The sequence below is a fragment of the Ornithorhynchus anatinus genome, chromosome X1 (genome assembly GCF_004115215.2).
Source record: "Ornithorhynchus anatinus isolate Pmale09 chromosome X1, mOrnAna1.pri.v4, whole genome shotgun sequence".
NCBI lineage: Eukaryota > Metazoa > Chordata > Mammalia > Monotremata > Ornithorhynchidae > Ornithorhynchus > Ornithorhynchus anatinus.
Window position 1 is genome coordinate 55,816,012 of NC_041749.1, and position 21,322 is coordinate 55,837,333.

Here is a 21,322-nt window from a genome sequence, read left to right on the forward strand (position 1 = left end):
TCAATGAAGCTGCTCCCCATCTTTGGGCACGGAGCCCGCTCAGAGGGCCAACGATGAGAAGCAATGATTTTGGTCCGAGATAGTAAGACTAATTAATGAGGTCCCGAGATATGGGGCTCCCCTCCATGAGGGGAGTGATCTGATCTAGGTAGATCTACAAGGGGTCCACTGTGGAGGGCCTGGAAGAGGTCGTTTATCTCCTGTGGCGAGCGGGTCTTTCTCCCGAGGGGCTGCTATTTTCAACCTAGGGGGTCTCCCGGAATCTGGCCGTAGGTAGGCCCAGATTGCTGCCTCCTCCCTTCTTCAAGCCACCCCATATTTGCTCCAAAGCCCCCTCCTCACTCGCTCTCTCTCCACCCTGGTGGCCCTCTGTGCACCCCCCTCAAGACCTGAGCCTTGCCAAACCTGCTTGGAGACTTTCAGCCACGTCTTCTTCAGGCGGAAGATGGCACTGCGATTCATGGAGGAGGTGATCTCCAGGACGGCGTTGTAGTTGTGCAGGCACCGGCAGATGTCAGCCACAGCCGCCCACTTCTCAACCGCACAGACCCGGGCATTTACATCCTCGCTGCGGAGGATTTCTGAAGCTATCAAGTTACTGATCTGGAAAAAAAACCAAGATGGTACATTTCAATAAGGTGGAAGCGTATTGGGTAAGATGGCGGAAAGAGATCAGTCAGAGGGTGCGATAGAGTGGAAGGATATCGGGCAGGATGTGCAATGTGATGAAATGTTATCAGGCAGGGGTTGCAATATGGTGGCAGGATATTGGTCAGGGGGTGCAATATGGTGGAAGGATATGGGACGGGGGTGCAATGTGTTGGAAACATATCAGACAAGGGGTCTTCTGAATGGGGAAGAACTGCTTTGTAGAAGGAGCTTCATGGAGCGTTGCCTAATGGCTAGAGCCTGGGCCTGGGAGTCAGAAGGACCTGGGTTCTCATCCTGCCTCTGCCTCTTGTCTTCTGGGTCACCTTGGGTAAATCACTTAACTTTGCTGTCTCAGTTCCCACATCTGTAAAATGGGGATGAAGACTGTGAACTCTATGTAGGACAGGGACTGTGTCCAACTTAATTATCTTGTATCTGCCCAATGCTTAGAACAGTGCCTGGCTCACAGTGAGAGCTTAACAAATACCACAGTTATTATCATCAGAGACATTGAGGGGATTCTTTAGCAGGAAGAAAGCTAAAAAAAACCCCAATTCATTGACCCCTTTCTTCTTTCTTGTTTGAATTTTGGGCTGTTATCTGTCTCCCCTCTCTAGACCTGATCGTTTAGAAATAATAACAATAACAATAACATACTAATAATGATAATATTAATAATAACGATGGCGTATGTTAGCACTTATTAGCTGGGTCCCTACTTTGGCTTGAATGATCCAGAGTGACTTTTTCTATTGTCAACTGCTTAGTACAGTGCTTTGCACATCAGTGAATACCAATGATTGATCGATTGTCCATATTCATTACTCTCCTCTTCATTTAGACTGTGAGCTCACTGTGGGCAGGGAATGTCACTCTCTATTGCTATATTGTACTTTCCCAATGCTCTGCACACAGTAAGCACTTAAAAGATATGATTGAATAAATGATATACCAAGTGATGGTATACGGAGTTATTGCACTTGGATTTTTACCCTTTTTCTCCCCTCTCTCAGCCCCATAGCACTTACAAATATCTCCCTAATTGATTTATTTATATTAATGTCTGTCTCCCCTTCTAGACTGTTAGCTCGCTGGGGGCAGGGAATGTGTCTGTTGTATTGTTATAATGTACTCTCCCAAACACTTAGTAGAGTGCTCTGCACGCAGTAAGCGCTCAGTTAATACGATTGCCTGACTGACTGATTGAACGATGACTGAATAACCAGCCCTGGAGACCCCAAAGGCAGGTGTGAGATGGAGAGGGGGCAAGGCGGAGCAAAATGGGTTGACGTCCTCTACTCACATCATTAAAGTGCTTTGTGGTTTTCATGATATAAGGAGTCCTTTCATTCTTCTCCAGCTTCATCCAGCCTTGGCCGAAAAACTCCCTGGGAACAACAAATGGAAGGGTAAGTCGCTTTGAGTCACCAGACCATCCGTTGGGTAAAGGGGCCCCGTGCTCCCTACCTCATGGTTCAGGCATGCTGGCTAACAGAATGGGCACTTGCAGAACCGATCTGGCAGTGGCCACTCCCCCCCCGCCCTGGGGCCTGGTGGTTGCAGAGAGCTGTGGTCATGCGTTCAGTCCAAAGGGGAGGCGATCTTCAAAGCCTCCTCACCCCTGCCCCGCTGTGGGCTTGCTGAGCTTGGTGGAGAAGGTGGGTTTTGCTGGGAAAGGCAGAAGCTTGGGCCCTCGGAGTCCTCTGACCCATAATCACAGAAGGGACACATTCCTCCCTCAACCTAGGGTGGCTGAGAAGGTGAGGATGCGGGGAAGACATCACGAGTGAGGAGATTTGGCTTTTCCAATATTTTGGGGTGTCTCCATCAGAAGATCAACCGAGAAAGGCAACTTTGGCTCCCCAGCGTGGAGGTGGGCAGCTGAGGCCCCTCTGACCCTCTATTTGAATTCAATTTCCCAGAGCTGCTGGGAATCTGGGTCACATCTCCACGTCCCACACCTTTTCACTGAAACTCTCTCATGGGGTTCGTGGAGCTGTGTGTGTGTGTCTGTATGCCCGCACGTGTCAGGGACTCACACTCACACTGTCCCCCTGTCCCCCAGGCCCAATTTTTGGTAAGAGGGTGGGCTTAAAGGATGGGCTCTGGTGATCTCTAGACTGTAAGCTCATTTAGGGCAGGGAATGTCTGTTATATTGTTATACTGTGCTCTCCCAAGCACTTAGTACAGTGCTCTGCACACAGTAAGATTGAATGAATGAAAGGGTATGATGTTTCAGAGGGATGGGGGAGCCCAGAAATGTAACCGTGGAGGGAATTGCGTGGAAGAGATTCCCCCCCCAGCAACACACACACACACATACAGCCAGATGAATTTTGGGTGAGTGGGCTGAGGATATTCCCATCCAGAAATAGGGCTCCACCTCTCCCACACCAGGAGGAATGCTGGGCCAGTGGTCCATATGGATATCCATCCAGGTTACCCAGGGGTCTTGGCAAGGGGATGTGGGAGGAAGACAGGAGCAGGAGACTAGGCACCTGGGTCGGATGCACTGCACCCACTTACTCGTACGGGATCTTCTTAAAGACGAGGTGGTCCAGTAGCGTCAGCTGCTCGGCTATTTCCAAGGCGGAGTGGTTCTCGAAAGGCTCAGCTTTCACCCCTTCGGCCTAGGACAGAGGCCCCCAACATCCGCCAGGTCAGTGCCCAAAGGAAGAGGGGTCCCCCAGGACAAACAAAGGTGGCTCCCCTAGTGCCTTTAGGGGTGTGGATGTGGAGAGGGCCTACCAGGTAGGTGGGGATGGGATTTTTTTAAAAAATGGTATTCGTTAAGTGCTTACAATGAGCCAGGTACTGTACTAGGTGCTGGGGTAGATAGGAGCTAATCAGGTTGGACACAATCCCTGTCCCACATGGGCCTCACAATCTTCATCCCCATTTGACAGATGAGGTAACAGAAGAACAGAGAAGTGAAGCAACTTGCTCAAGGTCACCCAGCAGACGAGTGGTAGAGCCGGGATCAGAACCCAGGGCCTTCTGATTCTCTGGCCTGGGCTCTGATCACCAGGCCATGTCACCAACATCGGGACCAGGCAGGCAGAAGGCCAACCATGGCATCCACATGACATCCCCACTGGAGTGGTTATCAGTAAATTAGCTGCAGGACAAACACTACATTTCCTCACTGAAACAAAGACAGTTTGGCCTTTAATCCAAGGCCAAATGAAATGTCCAATTTATCGTTCAGATTCCAGGACATTCATCCCCCAGGTCAGCCCAGCTATCCACTGGCAACTAGGTTGTAGCAAGAGGGAGAGGAACTATGCTCTTTTTAGGGTGTTTGTTAAGTACTTACTATGCACAGGCACTGTACTGGGGTAGATACAAGTTGATCATGTTGAACACAGACCCTGTCCCACATGGGGCTCACAGTCCCCATTTGATGGAGAAGGTAACAGAAGAACAGAGAAGTGAAACAACTTGCACAAGATGACAAAGCGGACAAGCGGCAGAGCCTGGATGACAACCTAGATCCTCTGACTCCCAGGCCTGGGCTCTGACCATTGGACCACGTCACCCACGCTGGGACCAGGCAGGCAGAAAGTCAACACCTGTGAGACCTAGATTGTGTCCAACCTGATTATCTTGTACTTACTCCAGGGCTTAGTACAGTGACTGGCATATAAAAAGCATTTAGTCAGTATAACAGTGACAATATCAATAATAATAATAATAATAAAATTCCCACTACACCCACACACATCCTACTCAGCTGCAGCATACTTGCTGATCTGGGACCTCCCAACTTCTATCCCTGTGAAAGAAGGCAGTTTACTGTATCCTCCAAGCACTTAGTTCAGTGCTCTGCACATAGTAAGTGCTCAATAAATATAATTTGTGGATTGATTGATTAATAAGTTATCCTCATCGACCGCTCCTATATGACAAGTGCCTTTCCTCCCTCCACTGACCCAGGCTCTTCTTTGGCAACTTCTGCCCTGCAGAAAAATGTATGCACCATCATTCTCTTACTGGTTCTTGATGGAGTGGTGGCTGGGTAACCCTGGAAGAGACCTTGGTTCCTCTGCTAAAACGGGATGTGACAGACCCATGGGGGTGCTCAATAAAAGTCAACATTCAATAGCAGGAGAACAGACCCTACAGGCTACAGAGAGGTGGGGGCAGGGAGGGAGGATTGAAAAAAAATCTGCCTTGCTCCCGACCACTCTACTCTTCAGAGGCCACCAGAACCTGTCCTTGGAATGAACATTTCTAGGATCTGTCCTTGCCTTTTCAATCAATCAATCAATCCATCGATGGTCTTTATTGAGCTTTTACTGTGTGCAGAGCACTGTACTAAATGCTCAGGAGTATACAGTACAACAGAGTTAGCAGACGCATTCCCTGACCACAGTTAGGATATAGCTTCATTCCTCACTTTTCTCCTTCTCTCTCCCTGCTGTCCTGCTGTCTCATATAATAATAATAATGTTGGTATTTGTTAAGCACTTACTATGTGCAGAGCACTGTTCTAATTGCTGATTCTCTTCCCCTCTTCAAACCCTACTTAAAACTCACCTCCTCCAAGAGGCCTTCCCAGACTGAGCTCCTCTTCTCCCTCTACTCCCTCTACCACCCCCCCTTTACCTCTCCGCAGCTAAACCCTCTTTTTCCCCTTTTCCCTCTGCTCCTCCACCTCTCCCTTCCCATCCCCACAGCACTGTACTCATCCGCTCGACTGTATATATTTCCATTACCCTATTTATTTTGTTAATGAATTGTACATCGCCTCGATTCTATTTAGTTGCCATCGGTTTTTACGAGATGTTCTTCCCCTTGACTCTATTTATTGCCATTGTTCTCGTCTGTCTGTCTCCCCCGATTAGACTGTAAGCCCGTCAAACGGCAGGGACTGTCTCTATCTGTTGCCGACTTGTTCATTCCAAGCGCTTAGTACAGTGCTCTGCACATAGTAAGCGCTCAATAAATACTATTGAATGAATGAATGAATGCTGGGGTAGACACAAGGGAATCAGGTTGTCCCACGTGGGGCTCACGTTCCCCTTCTCGATACTGGGGACATTGTACTCCCCTTCTCGGCCCCAAGGACACTGTGTCCTTGGGGGACATTGTGTCCCCCTGCTCGGGCCCGGGGACATTGTGCTCCCCAACCGCTCCCCCACTCCGCCTGAGGCGGCCATTTTGGGAAGCCCCCACTCTGCCTGAGGCGGCCATTTTGGGAAGGCCTCACTCCCTCTTCCCTCTTGAGGTGATTCATCTCTCCCGCCCCCGCCCCAGGCGATGACGTCCTTGTTCTCAGCATGTTACCTTACCTTAGCCGCCGCCCACGGCCGCCACCCACCCCGGACAACCTCAGGGCCCCCCCCCGCCGCCACAGGGTTATTTGGTCATGAGCTCTGGGACTCTCTCGGCCGCTGGCCGCTTGACTTTGAGTCTGATCGGGTAGGGTCGGCTCATCCCCCGACCCTGGTCATCGCCTGCTTATTAACACTATTGTAGTGTGCCTTACTGTAGCATGTTGCTATATTAGCGATCTCGCTTGTCATTGTTTATTGTCGTCAGACTTTGAATTTGATCAGGTCGCCCCTTAATCGAGTCTACCCCCGACCCTGATCATCACCCCTTTTATTAACACGACTATATTGTATCATACTGTATCATGTTGCTATATTAGCACTACTGTATTGTATCATACTGTAACATGTTGCTATATTACCGAATTCGTTTATTACTGTTTATTGTTGTCAGTGCTGCCACCCACCTCTCTGGCCTCGCCATGTCCCTCCCCCCCCCGCCCCTTCCTATCCTCCCCTTCCCCTTCCCCTCTCTCGCTCAGCTCTTTCCCGCTCTCTCCTCTGTCTCCTCCCCCCCTCCCCTCTCTCACCCTAGAACCCCACTTTACCAGCGCTACCCCTCTTCCCCCTCCCCCTACTCTTCCCCCCACCAAACCCCCTCTTCACCCCCTCCCCCCTTCTCTTCCCCACCCATGCCCCATCCCAGTCCTCTTGTCCCACCGCCACCCCTCACCCCCCTCTCCCCGTCCAGGGCCCCGCCACCTCCTTCCCATCCAAACCCTCCCCTCCCCCCGCCCTTCCCCCCCTCCTCCCCTTGCACCCACAGCTACTTTCAAGTGTGGCCTCTGGAACCCCCGCTCTATTACAGGCAAGCTACCTTTCATCCATGACCTTTTCCTCTCCCGCTCTCTCCTCCTCCTCGCCCTTTCGGAAACGTGGCTCTCTCCCGAAGACACGGTCTCCGCCGCCGCTCTCTCCAGTGGAGGCCTCTCCTTCTCCCACTCCCCCAGACTCACCGGTAAGGGAGGAGGCGTCGGCTTCCTCCTCTCGCCCCGTTGCCGCTTCCGCACTATCCCTCCTCCCCCCTCCCTCTCCTTCCCCTCCTTCGAAGCCCATATCATTCGCCTCTACCACCCACTCCAGTTACTTGTCGCCGTCATCTACCGCCCTCCCGGTCCCACCTCCAACTTCTTCAACCACCTTGACCCCTTTCTCACCTTCCTTCTCTCCTTCTCTCTGCCCACTCTGATCCTTGGAGACTTCAACATCCATACGGATATACCCGACGACTCCTCCCGTATGGGAGGATGTGCCCGCCTGCTATCCCTCCTCGACTCTGCCGACCTCCTCCTCCGCCGTACCGCGCCCACTCACCGACTCGGTCACACCCTCGATCTCGTCATCTCCTACCGCTGCACTATCTCCTCCCTCACCGACTCTGAAATCCCTCTCTCTGACCATAACCTTCTCACCTGCCTCATCTCTCACACTCCCTCGCCCTGCAAATCTTCGCTACTGCCCCACAGAGACCTCCGCTCTCTCGATCCCATCCGTCTTTCCAATAGCATCTCTCCTCACCTTGCCGCCCTGTCCTCTCTTCCCACTCTCGACGATCAGGTCTCCGCTCTCAACTCCACCCTCTCTACTCATCTCGACTCTCTCGCCCCCCTTTCCCTCCGCCGCTCTCGCTCCACTAACCCACAGCCCTGGATCACCTCCTCCGTCCGCCTCCTACGCTCCTATGCTCGAGCTGCTGAGCGCTGCTGGCGAAAGTCCAAGCACCAAGCCGACCTCACACACTTCAAATTTATCCTTTCCTGCCTTAACTCTGCCCTCTCCTCCGCCAGGCAAAGCTTCTTCTCCTCCCTCATCGACACCCATGCCCGTCACCCCCGCCGATTGTTCCGGACCTTTAACTCTCTCCTTAGGCCCCCTGTTCCTCCCCCTCCTCCATCTCTCACCCCCAATGATCTGGCCACCTATTTCCTCACGAAAATCAACACGATCAGGTCTGAGCTCCCCAAAGTCACCCCTCTGCCTCTCCCCTCCCCCCCACCAACCCCCTCCCCTACTTTCCCATCCTTCCCTGCAGTATCCTCAGAGGAGATCTCCTCCCTCCTCGCAAGTGCCACCCCCTCCACCTGCGCCTCGGACCCCATTCCCTCTCACCTTCTTAAAACCATCGCCCCTGCCCTCCTCCCTTCCTTAACTTCTATTTTTAACCACTCAATCTCCTAGGGCTCCTTCCCCTCTGCCTTCAAACATGCCCACGTCTCCCCCATCCTAAAAAAACCCGCTCTTGACCCCACTTCCCCCTCCAGTTATCGTCCTATCTCCCTACTACCCTTCCTTTCCAAAATCCTAGAACGAGTCGTCTACAATCGATGCCTAGAATTCCTTAACTCCCATTCTCTCCTAGGCCCCCTCCAATCTGGCTTCCGTCCCCTCCACTCTACCGAGACTGCTCTCTCTAAGGTCACCCGTGACCTCCTTCTTGCCAAATCCAATGGCTCCTACTCCATTCTGATCCTCCTTGACCTCTCTGCTGCCTTTGACACTGTCGACCATCCCCTCCTCCTCCATACCTTATCTCACCTTGGCTTCACGGACTCTGTCCTCTCCTGGTTCTCCTCTTACCTCTTTGGCCGATCATTCTCGGTCTCCTTCGCTGGAGCCTCCTCCCCCTCCCATCCTTTAACTGTTGGAGTTCCTCAAGGGTCAGTTCTTGGCCCTCTTCTGTTCTCCATTTACACTCACTCCCTCGGTGAACTCATCCGCTCTCACGGCTTTGACTACCATCTCTACGCAGATGACACGCAGATCTACATCTCCGCCCCTGTCCTCTCCCCCTCCCTTCAGGCTCGCATCTCCTCCCGCCTCTGGGACGTCTCCACCTGGATGTCGGCCTGCCACCTAAAACTCAACATGAGCAAGACTGAGCTCCTCACCTTCCCTCCCAAGCCCGGTCCTCTCCCAGACTTCTCTATCACCGTGGATGGCACGACCATCCTTCCCGTCTCTCGGGCCCGCAATCTCGGTGTCATCCTTGACTCGTCCCTCTCATTCACCCCACACATCCTATCCGTTACCAAGACCTGCCGGTTTCACCTCTACAATATCGCCAAGATCCGCCCTTTCCTCTCCACCCAAACGGCTACCTTACTATTACGGGCTCTCGTTATATCCCGGCTAGACTACTGTGTCAGCCTTCTCTCTGACCTCCCTTCCTCCTCTCTCGCCCCGCTCCGGTCTATTCTTCACTCCGCTGCCCGGCTCATCTTCCTGCAGAAACGATCTGGGCATGTCACTCCCCTTCTTAAACAACTCCAGTGGTTGCCTATCGACCTCCGCTCCAAACAAAAACTCCTCACTCTAGGCTTCGAGGCTCTCCGTCACCTTGCCCCTTCCTACCTCTCCTCCCTTCTCTCTTTCTACCGCCCACCCCGCACGCTCCGCTCCTCTGCCGCCCACCTCCTCGCCGTCCCTCGGTCTCGCCTATCCCGCCGTCGACCCCTGGGTCACGTCCTCCCGCGGTCCTGGAACGCCCTCCCTCCTCACCTCCGCCAAACTGATTCTCTTTCCCTCTTCAAAACCCTACTTAAAAATCACCTCCTCCAAGAGGCGTTCCCAGACTGAGCTCCTCTTCCCCCTCTACTCCCTCTGCCATCCCCCCTTTACCTCTCCGCAGCTAAAGCCTCATTTTCCCCTTTTCCCTCTGCTCCTCCACCTCTCCCTTCCCATCCCCACAGCACTGTACTTGTCTGCTCAACGGTATATATTTTCGTTACCCTATTTATTTTGTTAATGAATTGTACATCGCCTTGATTCTATTTAGTTGCCATTGTTTTTACGAGATGTTCTTCCCCTTGACGCTGTTTATTGCCATTGTTCTTGTCTGTCCGTCTCCCCCGATTAGACTGTAAGCCCGTCAAACGGCAGGGACTGTCTCTATCTGTTGCCGACTTGTTCATCCCAAGCGCTTAGTCCAGTGCTCTGCACATAGTAAGCGCTCAATAAATACTATTGAATGAATGAATGAAAGTCTTAATCCCCATTTTACAGATGAGGTAACTGAGGCACAGAGAAGTGAAGTGACTTGCCCACAGTTATACAGCTGACAAGTGGCGGAGCCGGGATTCGAACTCATGACCTCTGACTCCAAAGCTCGTGCTCTTTCCACTGAGCCACGCTGCTCCTCATATCCAGGTTTTGGTATAGAAGCTGACCTGGTTTTGGAGAAAAAACCCTTTACTATTTAGATTCTTTACTTTGGAAACCCTAGAATGATTTGTTAAGAAACAAGACAGTGAAAGCAGTCTTGTACAGGACGTCACCAGAGCGGGAGGGGCCTCACCCAGCTTGGGACAATGCAGGGTTCGTAGTTCCATAAGGTCAAAGGTCAGTAAAGAGCTTCTCAGCACCCAGGAGGCCGCTCTTGGCAAATATATTTGGTTCTGAAGATAGAGAAGCAGTGTGGCTCAGTGGAAAGAGCCCAGGCTTGGGAGTCAGTGGTCATGAGTTCGAATCCCGGCTCCACCACTTGTCAGCTGTGTGACTGTGGGCAAGTCACTTCACTTCTCTGTGCCTCATCTGTAAAATGGAGATTAACTGTGAGCCTCAGGTGAGACAACCTGATTACCCTGTGTCTCCCCCAGCGCTTAGAACAGTGCTCGGCACATAGTAAGCGCTTAACAAATACCAACATTATTATTATTATTATTTAAAGTGGCCAGTTCTGGGGAAAGCTTAATGAGGCTAGTATTATTTAATTTTGTGCAGAATCAATAGGAATCTGAATTCACCCCAAGTTCTTGGGGCCCTTTCTTACATGAAACAATGGCACCAAAAGAATCCCTTTTGGGGCCTTACCTCTGGGAACCCTGATTCCACTGTAAGAGAGACATCATTTATTGTGAATTGGGGTGAAGAAGAACAATGAGAAGTAGTTTGTCTCAATGGAAAGAGCACGGGTCTGGGTGTCATAGAACCTGGGTTCTAATACCGGCTCTGCCAATCACTTGCTGTGTGATCTTGGGCAAGTCCCTTAACTTCTCTCTGTCTCAGTTACCTCATCTGTCACATGCAGATTAAATTCTGCTCCCTCTGAGAGCCTGTCCCACATGGGGCTCACAATTTATTACCAATCTGATAAACTTCTATTTACCCCAGAGCTTAGAAAAGTGCTTGAAACATAGTATTTTTACAAATACCATTTAAATACCAAAGGCTCGAAACATCCACAAGCAGCATGGTCTAGTGGCTAGAGCCTAGGCCTGGGAGTCAGAGGGACCTGGTTTTAATACCGGCTTCACCACTTGTCTGCTATGTGACCTTGGGTAAGTCACTTCACGTCTCTGGGCCTCAGTTCCTTCATCCGTAAAATGGGGATTAAGACTGTGAGTCCCATGTGTGGCAGGGACTGCGTCCAAACTGGTTAACTTGTATTTACCTAAACAGTTAGAACAGTGCCTGACACGTAGTACGGGCTTAACACATATGATTTTAAAAAAAGTGTCCGGGAAGGTTAATTCTAACAGTGCCACAGGGAGGCTGAAGAGACTCAGGAGAAATCTGTTTCTTTCCAAACAGAGGCAATTTGTGTGCTCACTGTGATTTTTACGGGCAAACTCCTCTCAAGTACCCACTGGAGTAAAAAGTGATTTTTGGCGATAGGGAGGAGAGCTTTTATTTTTCAGTGAACATTGCGTCCTGAGAGACCAGCCGGATTTCCACTAAAGGCACAAGAGGCTGGTGCTTCAAACTGCATGTTGGCAAGGGAGAAGTATTCCCAAAGAGCCGTGCCAGCATGGTGAATGCCAAAAGCGATGGACCATCTGTTCCCTAATGAACACGCGCTGTGGGGTGTTTGTCCATCTGAACGCATTTTGGCTGAGAGAAATGTTCTCCATTTCCCTTCTCCCACATACCTGGTGAGGAAAGTTACAGGAAACTCTGACCTGGGTTTAGCAGAGAGTCCAAGAGATGGAGGGGAAGAGGTGTGTGGAGGAAGTGGGGTGGGGGTGGGGAAGGAGAGGGGGAGTCTGTTCAAAGCAGAGCTGCAAAACCAGTGAGCTGGGAAGGAAGAGAGGCAGTGGAGTGGGGAATGAGGAGAAAGGGAAGGGGGAAAGAAGAAGGGCGATGGCAAAGAAGTGGGCTTGCGTGACAGAGGAATGACCGAAAAACACGTATCTACTCCAGAACTTAGAACAGTGCTTGGCCCATAGTAAGTGCTTATTAATAATTATAATAATGATGATAATAATGAAAGAGAAAGGCAAAGAACATGGGATTTCTAGAGCCCTTCAGACTGGACATAGGGAGAATAATCTGGGAAAAGAATCTTGGTTCAACTGGGGAAGGGAGGGGAATCTGATCATTTTGCAATGACCCTGATCAGTGGCAATTTCCCCAGACCATATACCCGTCAGCAGTGCCATCCTGGATTAGATGAGTCAGCCCAAAACTCTGACCCTGACAACAGCACCGAGATGCTTGGGGGAACAGATGTGGTCGTTGCTCCCCTAGATGCCATCCTCACGGTTAGGGGTCAATTAATAGTTTACTGTATGCAGAACACTGTACTAAGCACTTGGGAGAGTACAATAAAACGATGTAGTAGGAATAGTCCCTGCCCACAGCGAGTTTACAGTCTAGAAGAGGAGACAGACATTAATAGAAATTAATCATGGATATGTCCAGAGGTGTTGTGCATGCAGAACACTCTACTAAGTGCTTGGGAGAGTACAATATAGCAATGTAGTAGACACAGTCCCTGCCCACAATGAGCTTATAGTCTACAGGGGGAAACAGGCATCAATATAAATAAATAAATTACAGGTATGTACAGAAGTGCCAAGGATATAAGCTCGTTATAGGCAGGGAATGCGTTAACTGATCCGTTATATCGTACTTCTCCCAACTAATAATAATGTTGGTATTTGCTAAGCGCTTACTATGTGCCGAGCACTGTTCTAAGCGCTGGGGTAGACACAGGGGAATCAGGACGTCCCACGTGGGGCTCACAGTCTTAATCCCCATTTTACAGATGAGGTAACTGAGGCACAGAGAAGTGAAGTGACTTGCCCACAGTCACACAGCCGACAAGTGGCAGAGCTGGGATTCTAACTCATGAGCCCTGACTCCAAAGCCCATGCTCTTTCCACTGAGCCACGCTGCTTCTCCACTACTTAGTACCATGCTCTGCGTATAGTAAGCGTTCAAGAAATACCATCGATTGATTGATGGATGGACGGATGTTGGATAGACCATCCAACCCCACCAACTGTCGCCTCTCCAACCCTGACCTAGCCTGAGCTGCTGGTCCGTGGATCTGTCTAAGCTTTCCTGGCCTTGGCCGGTGTTCGTCGCTGTTCACAGGGAAAACCGGAAGCTGAGAGTGAGGCGGGTGGGATATGTAGTGTTTTTCCCAGCTGCGGGAAGAGGAATTGTGGATAAAGCAAGGGGGAGGGTCAGAGCAGATGGTGGCCATTCAAAGAGAGGGTGGCTCCATCCCCACTGTTTAAGGCAGTGCTCCATAATCATGTGGCCTAGTGGATAGACCCCAGGCCTGGGATTCAGGAGGACCTGGGTTCTAATCCCAGCTCTGCCATTTATCTGCTGTGTGACCTTGGGCAATTCACTTCACTTCTCTGTGCCTCAATTACCTCATCTGTAAAATGGGAATTAAGATTGGGAGTCCCAAATGAGACAGGGACCGTGTCCAACCGATTTGCTTGTATCTACCTCAGTGCCGGGTATGGTGCCTGGCACATATTAGGAGTATAACTAATGCCATTTATTATTATTATTATTGTTATCATTGTGAGGTCTGGTGAGAAGGGGTGGCGGGCTGGGAAGTGGGAGACAGTGCCAACCTAGGGCACTGGGGGACTCAAAAGGAGAGTGGGGGCAATGAGGACATAGAGACGGGGGGTATGCAGCACCTAGTCTGGTGATCAACCCCCAGAAGGCAGCTCAATAATTACAATTGATTGACTGGGAATAAAGCCCAGTAGGCCTATCAATCAATTGATCAATCCATCATAATTATTGAACACTTCCAGTGTGCAGAGCACTGTACTAACTGCTTGGGGGAGTGCAATACAGCACAGTTGGTAGATTTCTATTCTACTTGAGACTTAGCTGCCTGCCGAATCTGTCTTGTTAGAACTTCTAAATCATTCAATCAGTCAGTGGTATTTACTGAGTACTTACTGTGTGCAAAGCACCGTACTAAATGCTTGGGAGAGTACAATATAACAATATATAGCAGACCCATTCCCGGCCCACCGTGTGTTTACAGTGTACAGGCCTAGAATTGCAGTTCCAGGTGCTAAAAGAGATTAGGGTTGGACAGAAAGCAATCAGGTGGGGCACAAATTAGAAAAAACATTGGAACTTTCCCCGGACCAGGCTAATTGGGCTCACCGCCTGAAGCTCCTTCCTTTCTCTGCCTTGGAAGCGAGGGAAGGGCTAGAAATGCTTCTGCTCACGAGAAACACTGCAAGCTCATCTCTAGACTGTCTGCTCCTTGTGGGCAGGGAATGTGTCTGCCAACGCTGTTGTACTGTACTCTCCCAAGAGCTTAATACAGTGCTCTACACACAGTAAGCACTCAATAGATACCATTGATTGATTGATTGATTGATGAGAAGTTTACAGATGAGCTGCCATGAGGCAGATCCATCTGGGCCGTAGTCTCAAGAGACGATAGAAATCTTCCAGCTCAATTTGGATTTCTAGGCCAAAGAAGAGGTGAATAACCCCAACATTTTTTTAAAATGGTATTTATTAAGCACTTAACTATGATCCAGGCATTGTATTAAGTCCTGGGGTAGATATAATCAATACGATCAGGTCTGAGCTCCCCAAAGTCACCCCTCTGCCTCTCCCCTCCCCCCCAACAACCCCCTCCCCTACTTTCCCATCCTTCCCTGCAGTATCCTCAGAGGAGATCTCCTCCCTCCTCGCAAGTGCCACCCCCTCCACCTGCGCCTCGGACCCCATTCCCTCTCACCTTCTTAAAACCATCGCCCCTGCCCTCCTCCCTTCCTTAACTTCTATTTTTAACCACTCAATCTCCAAGGGCTCCTTCCCCTCTGCCTTCAAACATGCCCACGTCTCCCCCATCCTAAAAAAACCCGCTCTTGACCCCACTTCCCCCTCCAGTTATCGTCCTATCTCCCTACTACCCTTCCTTTCCAAAATCTTAGAACGAGTCGTCTACAATCGATGCCTAGAATTCCTTAACTCCCATTCTCTCCTAGACCCCCTCCAATCTGGCTTCCGTCCTCTCCACTCTACTGAGACTGCTCTCTCTAAGGTCACCCATGACCTCCTTCTTGCCAAATCCAATGGCTCCTACTCCATTCTGATCCTCCTTGACCTCTCTGCTGCCTTTGACACTGTCGACCATCCCCTCCTCCTCCATACCTTATCTCACCTTGGCTTCACGGACTCTGTCCTCTCCTGGTTCTCCTCTTACCTCTCTGGCCGATCATTCTCGGTCTCCTACGCTGGAGCCTCCTCCCCCTCCCATCCTTTAACTGTTGGAGTTCCTCAAGGGTCAGTTCTTGGCCCTCTTCTGTTCTCCATTTACACTCACTCCCTCGGTGAACTCATCCGCTCTCACGGCCTTGACTACCATCTCTACACAGATGACACGCAGATCTACATCTCCGCCCCTGTCCTCTCCCCCTCCCTTCGGGCTCGCATCTCCTCCTGCCTCCGGGACGTCTCCACCTGGATGTCGGCCCGCCACCTAAAACTCAACATGAGCAAGACTGAGCTCCTCATCTTCCCTCCCAAACCCGGTCCTCTCCCAGACTTCTCTATCACTGTGGATGGCACGACCATCCTTCCCGTCTCTCAGGCCCGCGATCTCGGTGTCATCCTTGACTCGTCCCTCTCGTTCACCCCACACATCCTATCCGTTACCAAGACCTGCCGGTTTCACCTCTACAATATCGCCAAGATCCGCCCTTTCCTCTCCACCCAAACGGCTACCTTACTGTTATGGGCTCTCGTTATATCCCGGCTAGACTACTGTGTCAGCCTTCTCTCTGACCTCCCTTCCTCCTCTCTCGCCCCGCTCCGGTCTATTCTTCACTCCGCTGCCCGGCTCATCTTCCTGCAGAAACGATCTGGGCATGTCACTCCCCTTCTTAAACAACTCCAGTGGTTGCCTATCGACCTCCGCTCCAAACAAAAACTCCTCACTCTAGGCTTCAAGGCTCTCCATCACCTTGCCCCTTCCTACCTCTCCTCCCTTCTCTCTTTCTACCGCCCACCCCGCACGCTCCGCTCCTCTGCCGCCCACCTCCTCGCCGTCCCTCGGTCTCGCCTATCCCGCCGTCGACCCCTGGGTCACGTCCTCCCGCGGTCCTGGAACGCCCTCCCTCCTCACCTCCGCCAAACTGATTCTCTTTCCCTCTTCAAAACCTTACTTAAAAATCACCTCCTCCTAGAGGCGTTCCCAGACTGAGCTCCTCTTCCCCCTCTACTCCCTCTGCCATCCCCCCTTTACCTCTCCGCAGCTAAAGCCTCATTTTTCCCTTTTCCCTCTGCTCCTCCACCTCTCCCTTCCCATCCCCACAGCACTGTACTTGTCTGCTCAACTGTATATATTTTCGTTACCCTATTTATTTTGTTAATGAATTGTACATCGCCTTGATTCTATTTATTTGCCATTGTTTTTACGAGATGTTCTTCCCCTTGACGCTGTTTAGTGCCATTGTTCTCGTCTGTCCGTCTCCCCCGATTAGACTGTAAGCCCGTCAAACGGCAGGGACTGTCTCTATCTGTTGCCGACTTGTTCATCCCAAGCGCTTAGTACAGTGCTCTGCACATAGTAAGCACTCAATAAATACTATTGAATGAATATAAGGTATTCAGGTTGGACACTGTCCCTGTCCCACATAGAGTTCACAGTCTTAATCTCCATGTTACAGACGAGATAACTGAGGCACAGAGAACTTAAGTGACTTATCCAAGGTTCCCCAGTAGACAAATGGCAGAGGCGGGATTAGAAACCAGGTCCTCTGACTTCCAGGCCCATGTTCTATCCTCTAGGCCATACTGATTCTCCCATAGGGGTTTGGATAGCAACTGTTCAGTGGGGAGTTTGGAGCCTTTAACCAGAAGATTGACCAGCCACTACAGTCATCTAGCCAGGAGGTCTAGCTTGTTTGCTCTGAAAAGAGTTTTTGATATATAGCTCACCTTCAATCCTGTCCCCTCACTGTTCACTAGACTCCCAAACCCTTCAATCTCTTTGTGCTGAGAAGCTACTCTTTCCCATTTTGCTGTAGGCAGAAGCGGCTTGGGCTGATTGCCACTAGCCCTCTTGTCAGAGTGGTCTAGTGGCTAGAGCATGGACCCCGGAGCCAGAGGGCCTGGGTTCTAATCCCAGCTCTGCCATTTGCCTGTTTTGTGACCTTGGGCGAGTCACTTAATACCTCTGCCAAACTGTACATTCCAAGCACTTAGTACAGTGCTCTGCACACAGTGAGCGCTCAATAAATATAATTGAATGAAAGAATGAATGAATTTCTGTGCTTCAGTTAGCTCATCGAAAATGGGAATTCGATTCGAAAAGGGAATTCCCTTCTACTCAGACCTTGAGCCCAGTGTAAGACAGGGACAGCGTAAGACCTAATTAATTTGTAACTAGGAGAAGCAGCTTTGTAACTTAGGAGAAGCAGCATGGCTCAGGGGAAAGAGCACGGGCTTGGGAGTTAGAGGTCATGGGTTTAAATTCTGGCTCTGCCACTTGTCAGCTGTGTGACTGTGGGCAAGTCACTTAACTTCTCTGTGCTTCAGTTCCCTCATCTGTAAAATGGGGATTAACTGTGAGCCTCATGTGGGACAAGCTGATGACCCCGTATCTCCCCCAGCGCTTAGAACAGTGCTGTGCACATAGTAAGCGCTTAACAAATACCAACATTATTATTATTATTATTATTACTATTAACTACCCCAACTTTTAGACTAGTGTTTGACGCCCGGTAAGCCCTTAATAAAAACCATAATTATTGACACTTGATCACCCCGGTTCCATTTTCAGGTGGCCAGCGATGCCTGGGGTCCTCGGCACCCCCAAGCCTATATCAACCTCTTTGCTGACCTCCTAACCTCCTGTCTCTTTCCAGTCCAGGCTTCACTCTGCTGCCCAGATCATTTTTCGACAAAAACGTTCAGGACGTGTCACCCCTCTCCTCAAGAAACTCCAATGGTTGCCCAACCATCTCCTCATCAAACAAAAACTCCTCACCATTGGCTTCAGAGCACTCAGTCATCTTGGCCCCAACTACCTCACCTAGCTACTCTCCTACTACAACGCAGACCACACATTTTGCACCGCTAATGCTAACCTTCTCAGTGTACCTCAATCTCATCTATCTTGCCACTGACTCACATCACCTATGTCCTGCCTCTGGCCTGGAAAGACTTCCCTTCACATATCTGACTGGAAATTACTCTCCCCCTTTTCAGAGCCTTATTGAAGGTACGTCTCCAGAAGGTCTTCCCTATGTCCTCCTTTCCTCTTCTCCCACTCCTTTCTGCATCACCTTGACTTGCTCCCTTTATTCATCCCCCTTCCCAGACCCACAGCACTTATGTCCATAGCAGTAATTTATTTATTTATATTAATATCTTTCTCCCCCTCTAGAGCGTAAGCTTGTTGTGGGCAGGGAATGTTTCTGTTTATTGTTGTATTGTCCTCTCCCAAGTGCTTAGTCAGTGCTCTGCACACAGTAAACGCTCAATAAATACAATCGAATGAATGAATGAATGAATGGCCAATGAATGGGGGGCTTTGGGAGAGTTGGGGTGGGGTTATGGAAGAGGAATGCAGGGTTTCAGGAACATCCCATCCTGAAAACAATATTTACCATCTGCAAGACCTCCTCCAGCGTGATCTGATTGTCTCCGGGGTCATCCTGGGTCAGAGTCCTGGGGGAGCGGAGACGGGCAGTGAGCAGAAGACATGGTACATGTGTGTTGCGGGGCAGGATGGTAGGGGAGGATCACGTTCTCGGTTTTGGGGGCTTGCCGGGACACTCACCGAGCTGCTGTCCAGGGACTGTGGGGGGTGGGGAAGCACTCAGACAGGATGGCCTAGCTCGGGCCCGGTGGAACTTGGGGAACAAGAGGGAACACCCCAAATCCCTGACTCTACGAGTGCCACACCTCCCCTCCCAACATGATCAGGTCCCTTATATTCCAGAGGAGGACAGGGAGTAGCTCAGACAGGATGGCCTATCTCAGGCCCGGTGGAAGTTGGGGAACAGGAGGAAAGGTCCCAAATCCCTGCCACCACGCCTCCCCTCCCAACACTACTGGACCACCCCCTATATTCCAGAGAGGTGGACAGAATGTAGTTACGAGCTAGCTGGGGGTGTGTAGGATGGAGGCAGTTTGGACTACCAAAGTTTGGGTGAGCTTTCCCACTTACCCCATTGCTATGGGAGTCCTGGCTGGGCAGGACTGGGGAATCTACAAACTGGTCAGTCTCTAAATGGCCATTCCCCTGTCCCCAGAAGCAGCTCTCAGAAACTTGGTCCCAGGCCCCATGCTGGTCTCCGTAACTGATAAGAGCTTAAGCTGGTTCCAGTCACTGAGGAGACCTTCTCCCTACTCCTGCTGCAAACTGGGGGTGTTCTGCCCCTCCCCAAGCACACATTTACCTTATGATGTTGGCGGCTGCTTTTCTCTCCTGGGTCAACAGCTCCGGGTCATGAATCACTTCTTCCAGGAAACTGATGACTTTGAACTTGAGTTCATCATTGGTTTCAAAATCCTGTTCAGATAGTCAGAGGAGATGATTTCGCTGGTTTCTGACCCTAACAGGCTTTTGCCTCAAGAACCTAAATCGGGGCCGCTCAGTTGTCTCTCCCCAAATTAGGATCAGAATAAGCTGTCCTGTATTTAGAACCATTCAAATAAAATAGGGGATTAGGAAATTCAGCCAGGATCCAACATGGGAGGCCTATAGATGTCTCAGTCATGATTGTGGTCAAAATTGGAATATTTTTTCTTTGTGGTATTTGTTTAGCACTTACAACGTGCCAGGCACTGTATGAAGTGCTGAGGTAGATACAAGATAATAATAATACTAATAATAAAGGTACTTATTAAGTGCTGACTAAAATGCCAAACACTATTCTAAGTGCTGGGGTAGATACAAGCTAATAAGGTTGAACACAGTCCATGTCCCACATGGGGCCCACAGTCTCAATTCCCATTTTACAGATGAGATCACTGAGGCCCAGAGAAGTTAAGTGATTGGTCAGCAGACAAATGACGAAGCGGATTAAAATCCAGATCCTTCTGACTCCCAGGCCCATGCTCTCTTCACTAGGTAGAAAAATTGGAGACGATCACAATAGCAAATACTGAAGTTGAAGATTACAGGTGTTATTTAAAGCCACTGAGGTTCATGATTGCCAGGGTCAAGAGGTCCATCTGGCTACTATGAACTGGATACAATGTGACTAGACCACGTGGCTGCCTGAGAGCTTGGGCTAGGGAAAAAGATGGGAAATAGCTTTTCAAAAATAATAACACCTAAATTAAGCGCTTGACCAAACTGATTTGTTCTAGCTTTCACACTGCCCCAGGCATAGCTAAGTTGAGAGAAATACATGTCTGCATGAAAATCCTCTTCCGTTTAGCTTGGAATAGACAGGGAAGGTGTCTGCTAATTCCTCTGTATTGTATTCTCCCAAGTGCTTAGTACAGTGCTCTGCACATAGTAAGCGCTCAGTAAATATGATTTATGGATTGACTGTTTGGTGGGTCTCGGAGAGCAGACAAGGACATAAGTCACAGGACCTCATACACATACATCATACGAAGCTCCAACTAGCTGCACTTACTATGTGCCAAGCACTGTGTTAAGTGGTTGGACAGATACAATTCAATCAGATCAGACACAGTCTCTGTTCCACATGGAGTTCACAGTCTAATGGGGAATTAACAGAGCCAAAGACCCTGGGCAACTGACTTAAGTTCTCTGTCTCTAAATTGCCTCTGTAACTGTAAAATGGGGATTAAGACTGTGAGCCCTGTGTGGAACATATACTGTGTCCAACTTGATTAACTTGTATCTACCCCAGAGCTTAACACAGTTCCTGGCATATGACAAATGCTTACCTGGTACCATTAAAAAAAAAGAAAAGGAAAAATAAAAGGGAGATAACCATATCCTAACTATAGCCCAAGTCCACACTGATTACAATGATGATTGTATTTATTAAGCGCTTTCTTTATGCCAAGCACTGTACTAAGCACTGGGGTAGATACCAGATCATCAGGTCCCAAATACGGCTAACAGTCTAAACAAGAGGAAGAACAAGATTAAATCCCCATTTTGCAAATGAGGGAATGGAGG

General features: G+C 50.0%; 1 protein-coding gene across 2 annotated transcripts in view; it reads right to left on the bottom strand.

Annotated features, from left to right (window-relative positions):
* RASGRF1 (Ras protein specific guanine nucleotide releasing factor 1) overlaps positions 1 to 21,322 on the bottom strand; it is a 127,020-nt gene that overhangs the window by 15,197 nt on the left and 90,501 nt on the right. For both annotated transcript variants that reach the window (XM_029051886.2, XM_029051885.2), the window contains exons 19-23: positions 19,617 to 19,729; positions 18,822 to 18,882; positions 3,179 to 3,282; positions 1,955 to 2,039; positions 406 to 603 (exon numbers count right to left, since the gene is read on the bottom strand). In XM_029051886.2, coding sequence (XP_028907719.1) covers positions 406 to 603; positions 1,955 to 2,039; positions 3,179 to 3,282; positions 18,822 to 18,882; positions 19,617 to 19,729 — 561 coding nt within the window. The remainder of the gene's footprint in view (positions 1 to 405; positions 604 to 1,954; positions 2,040 to 3,178; positions 3,283 to 18,821; positions 18,883 to 19,616; positions 19,730 to 21,322) is intronic.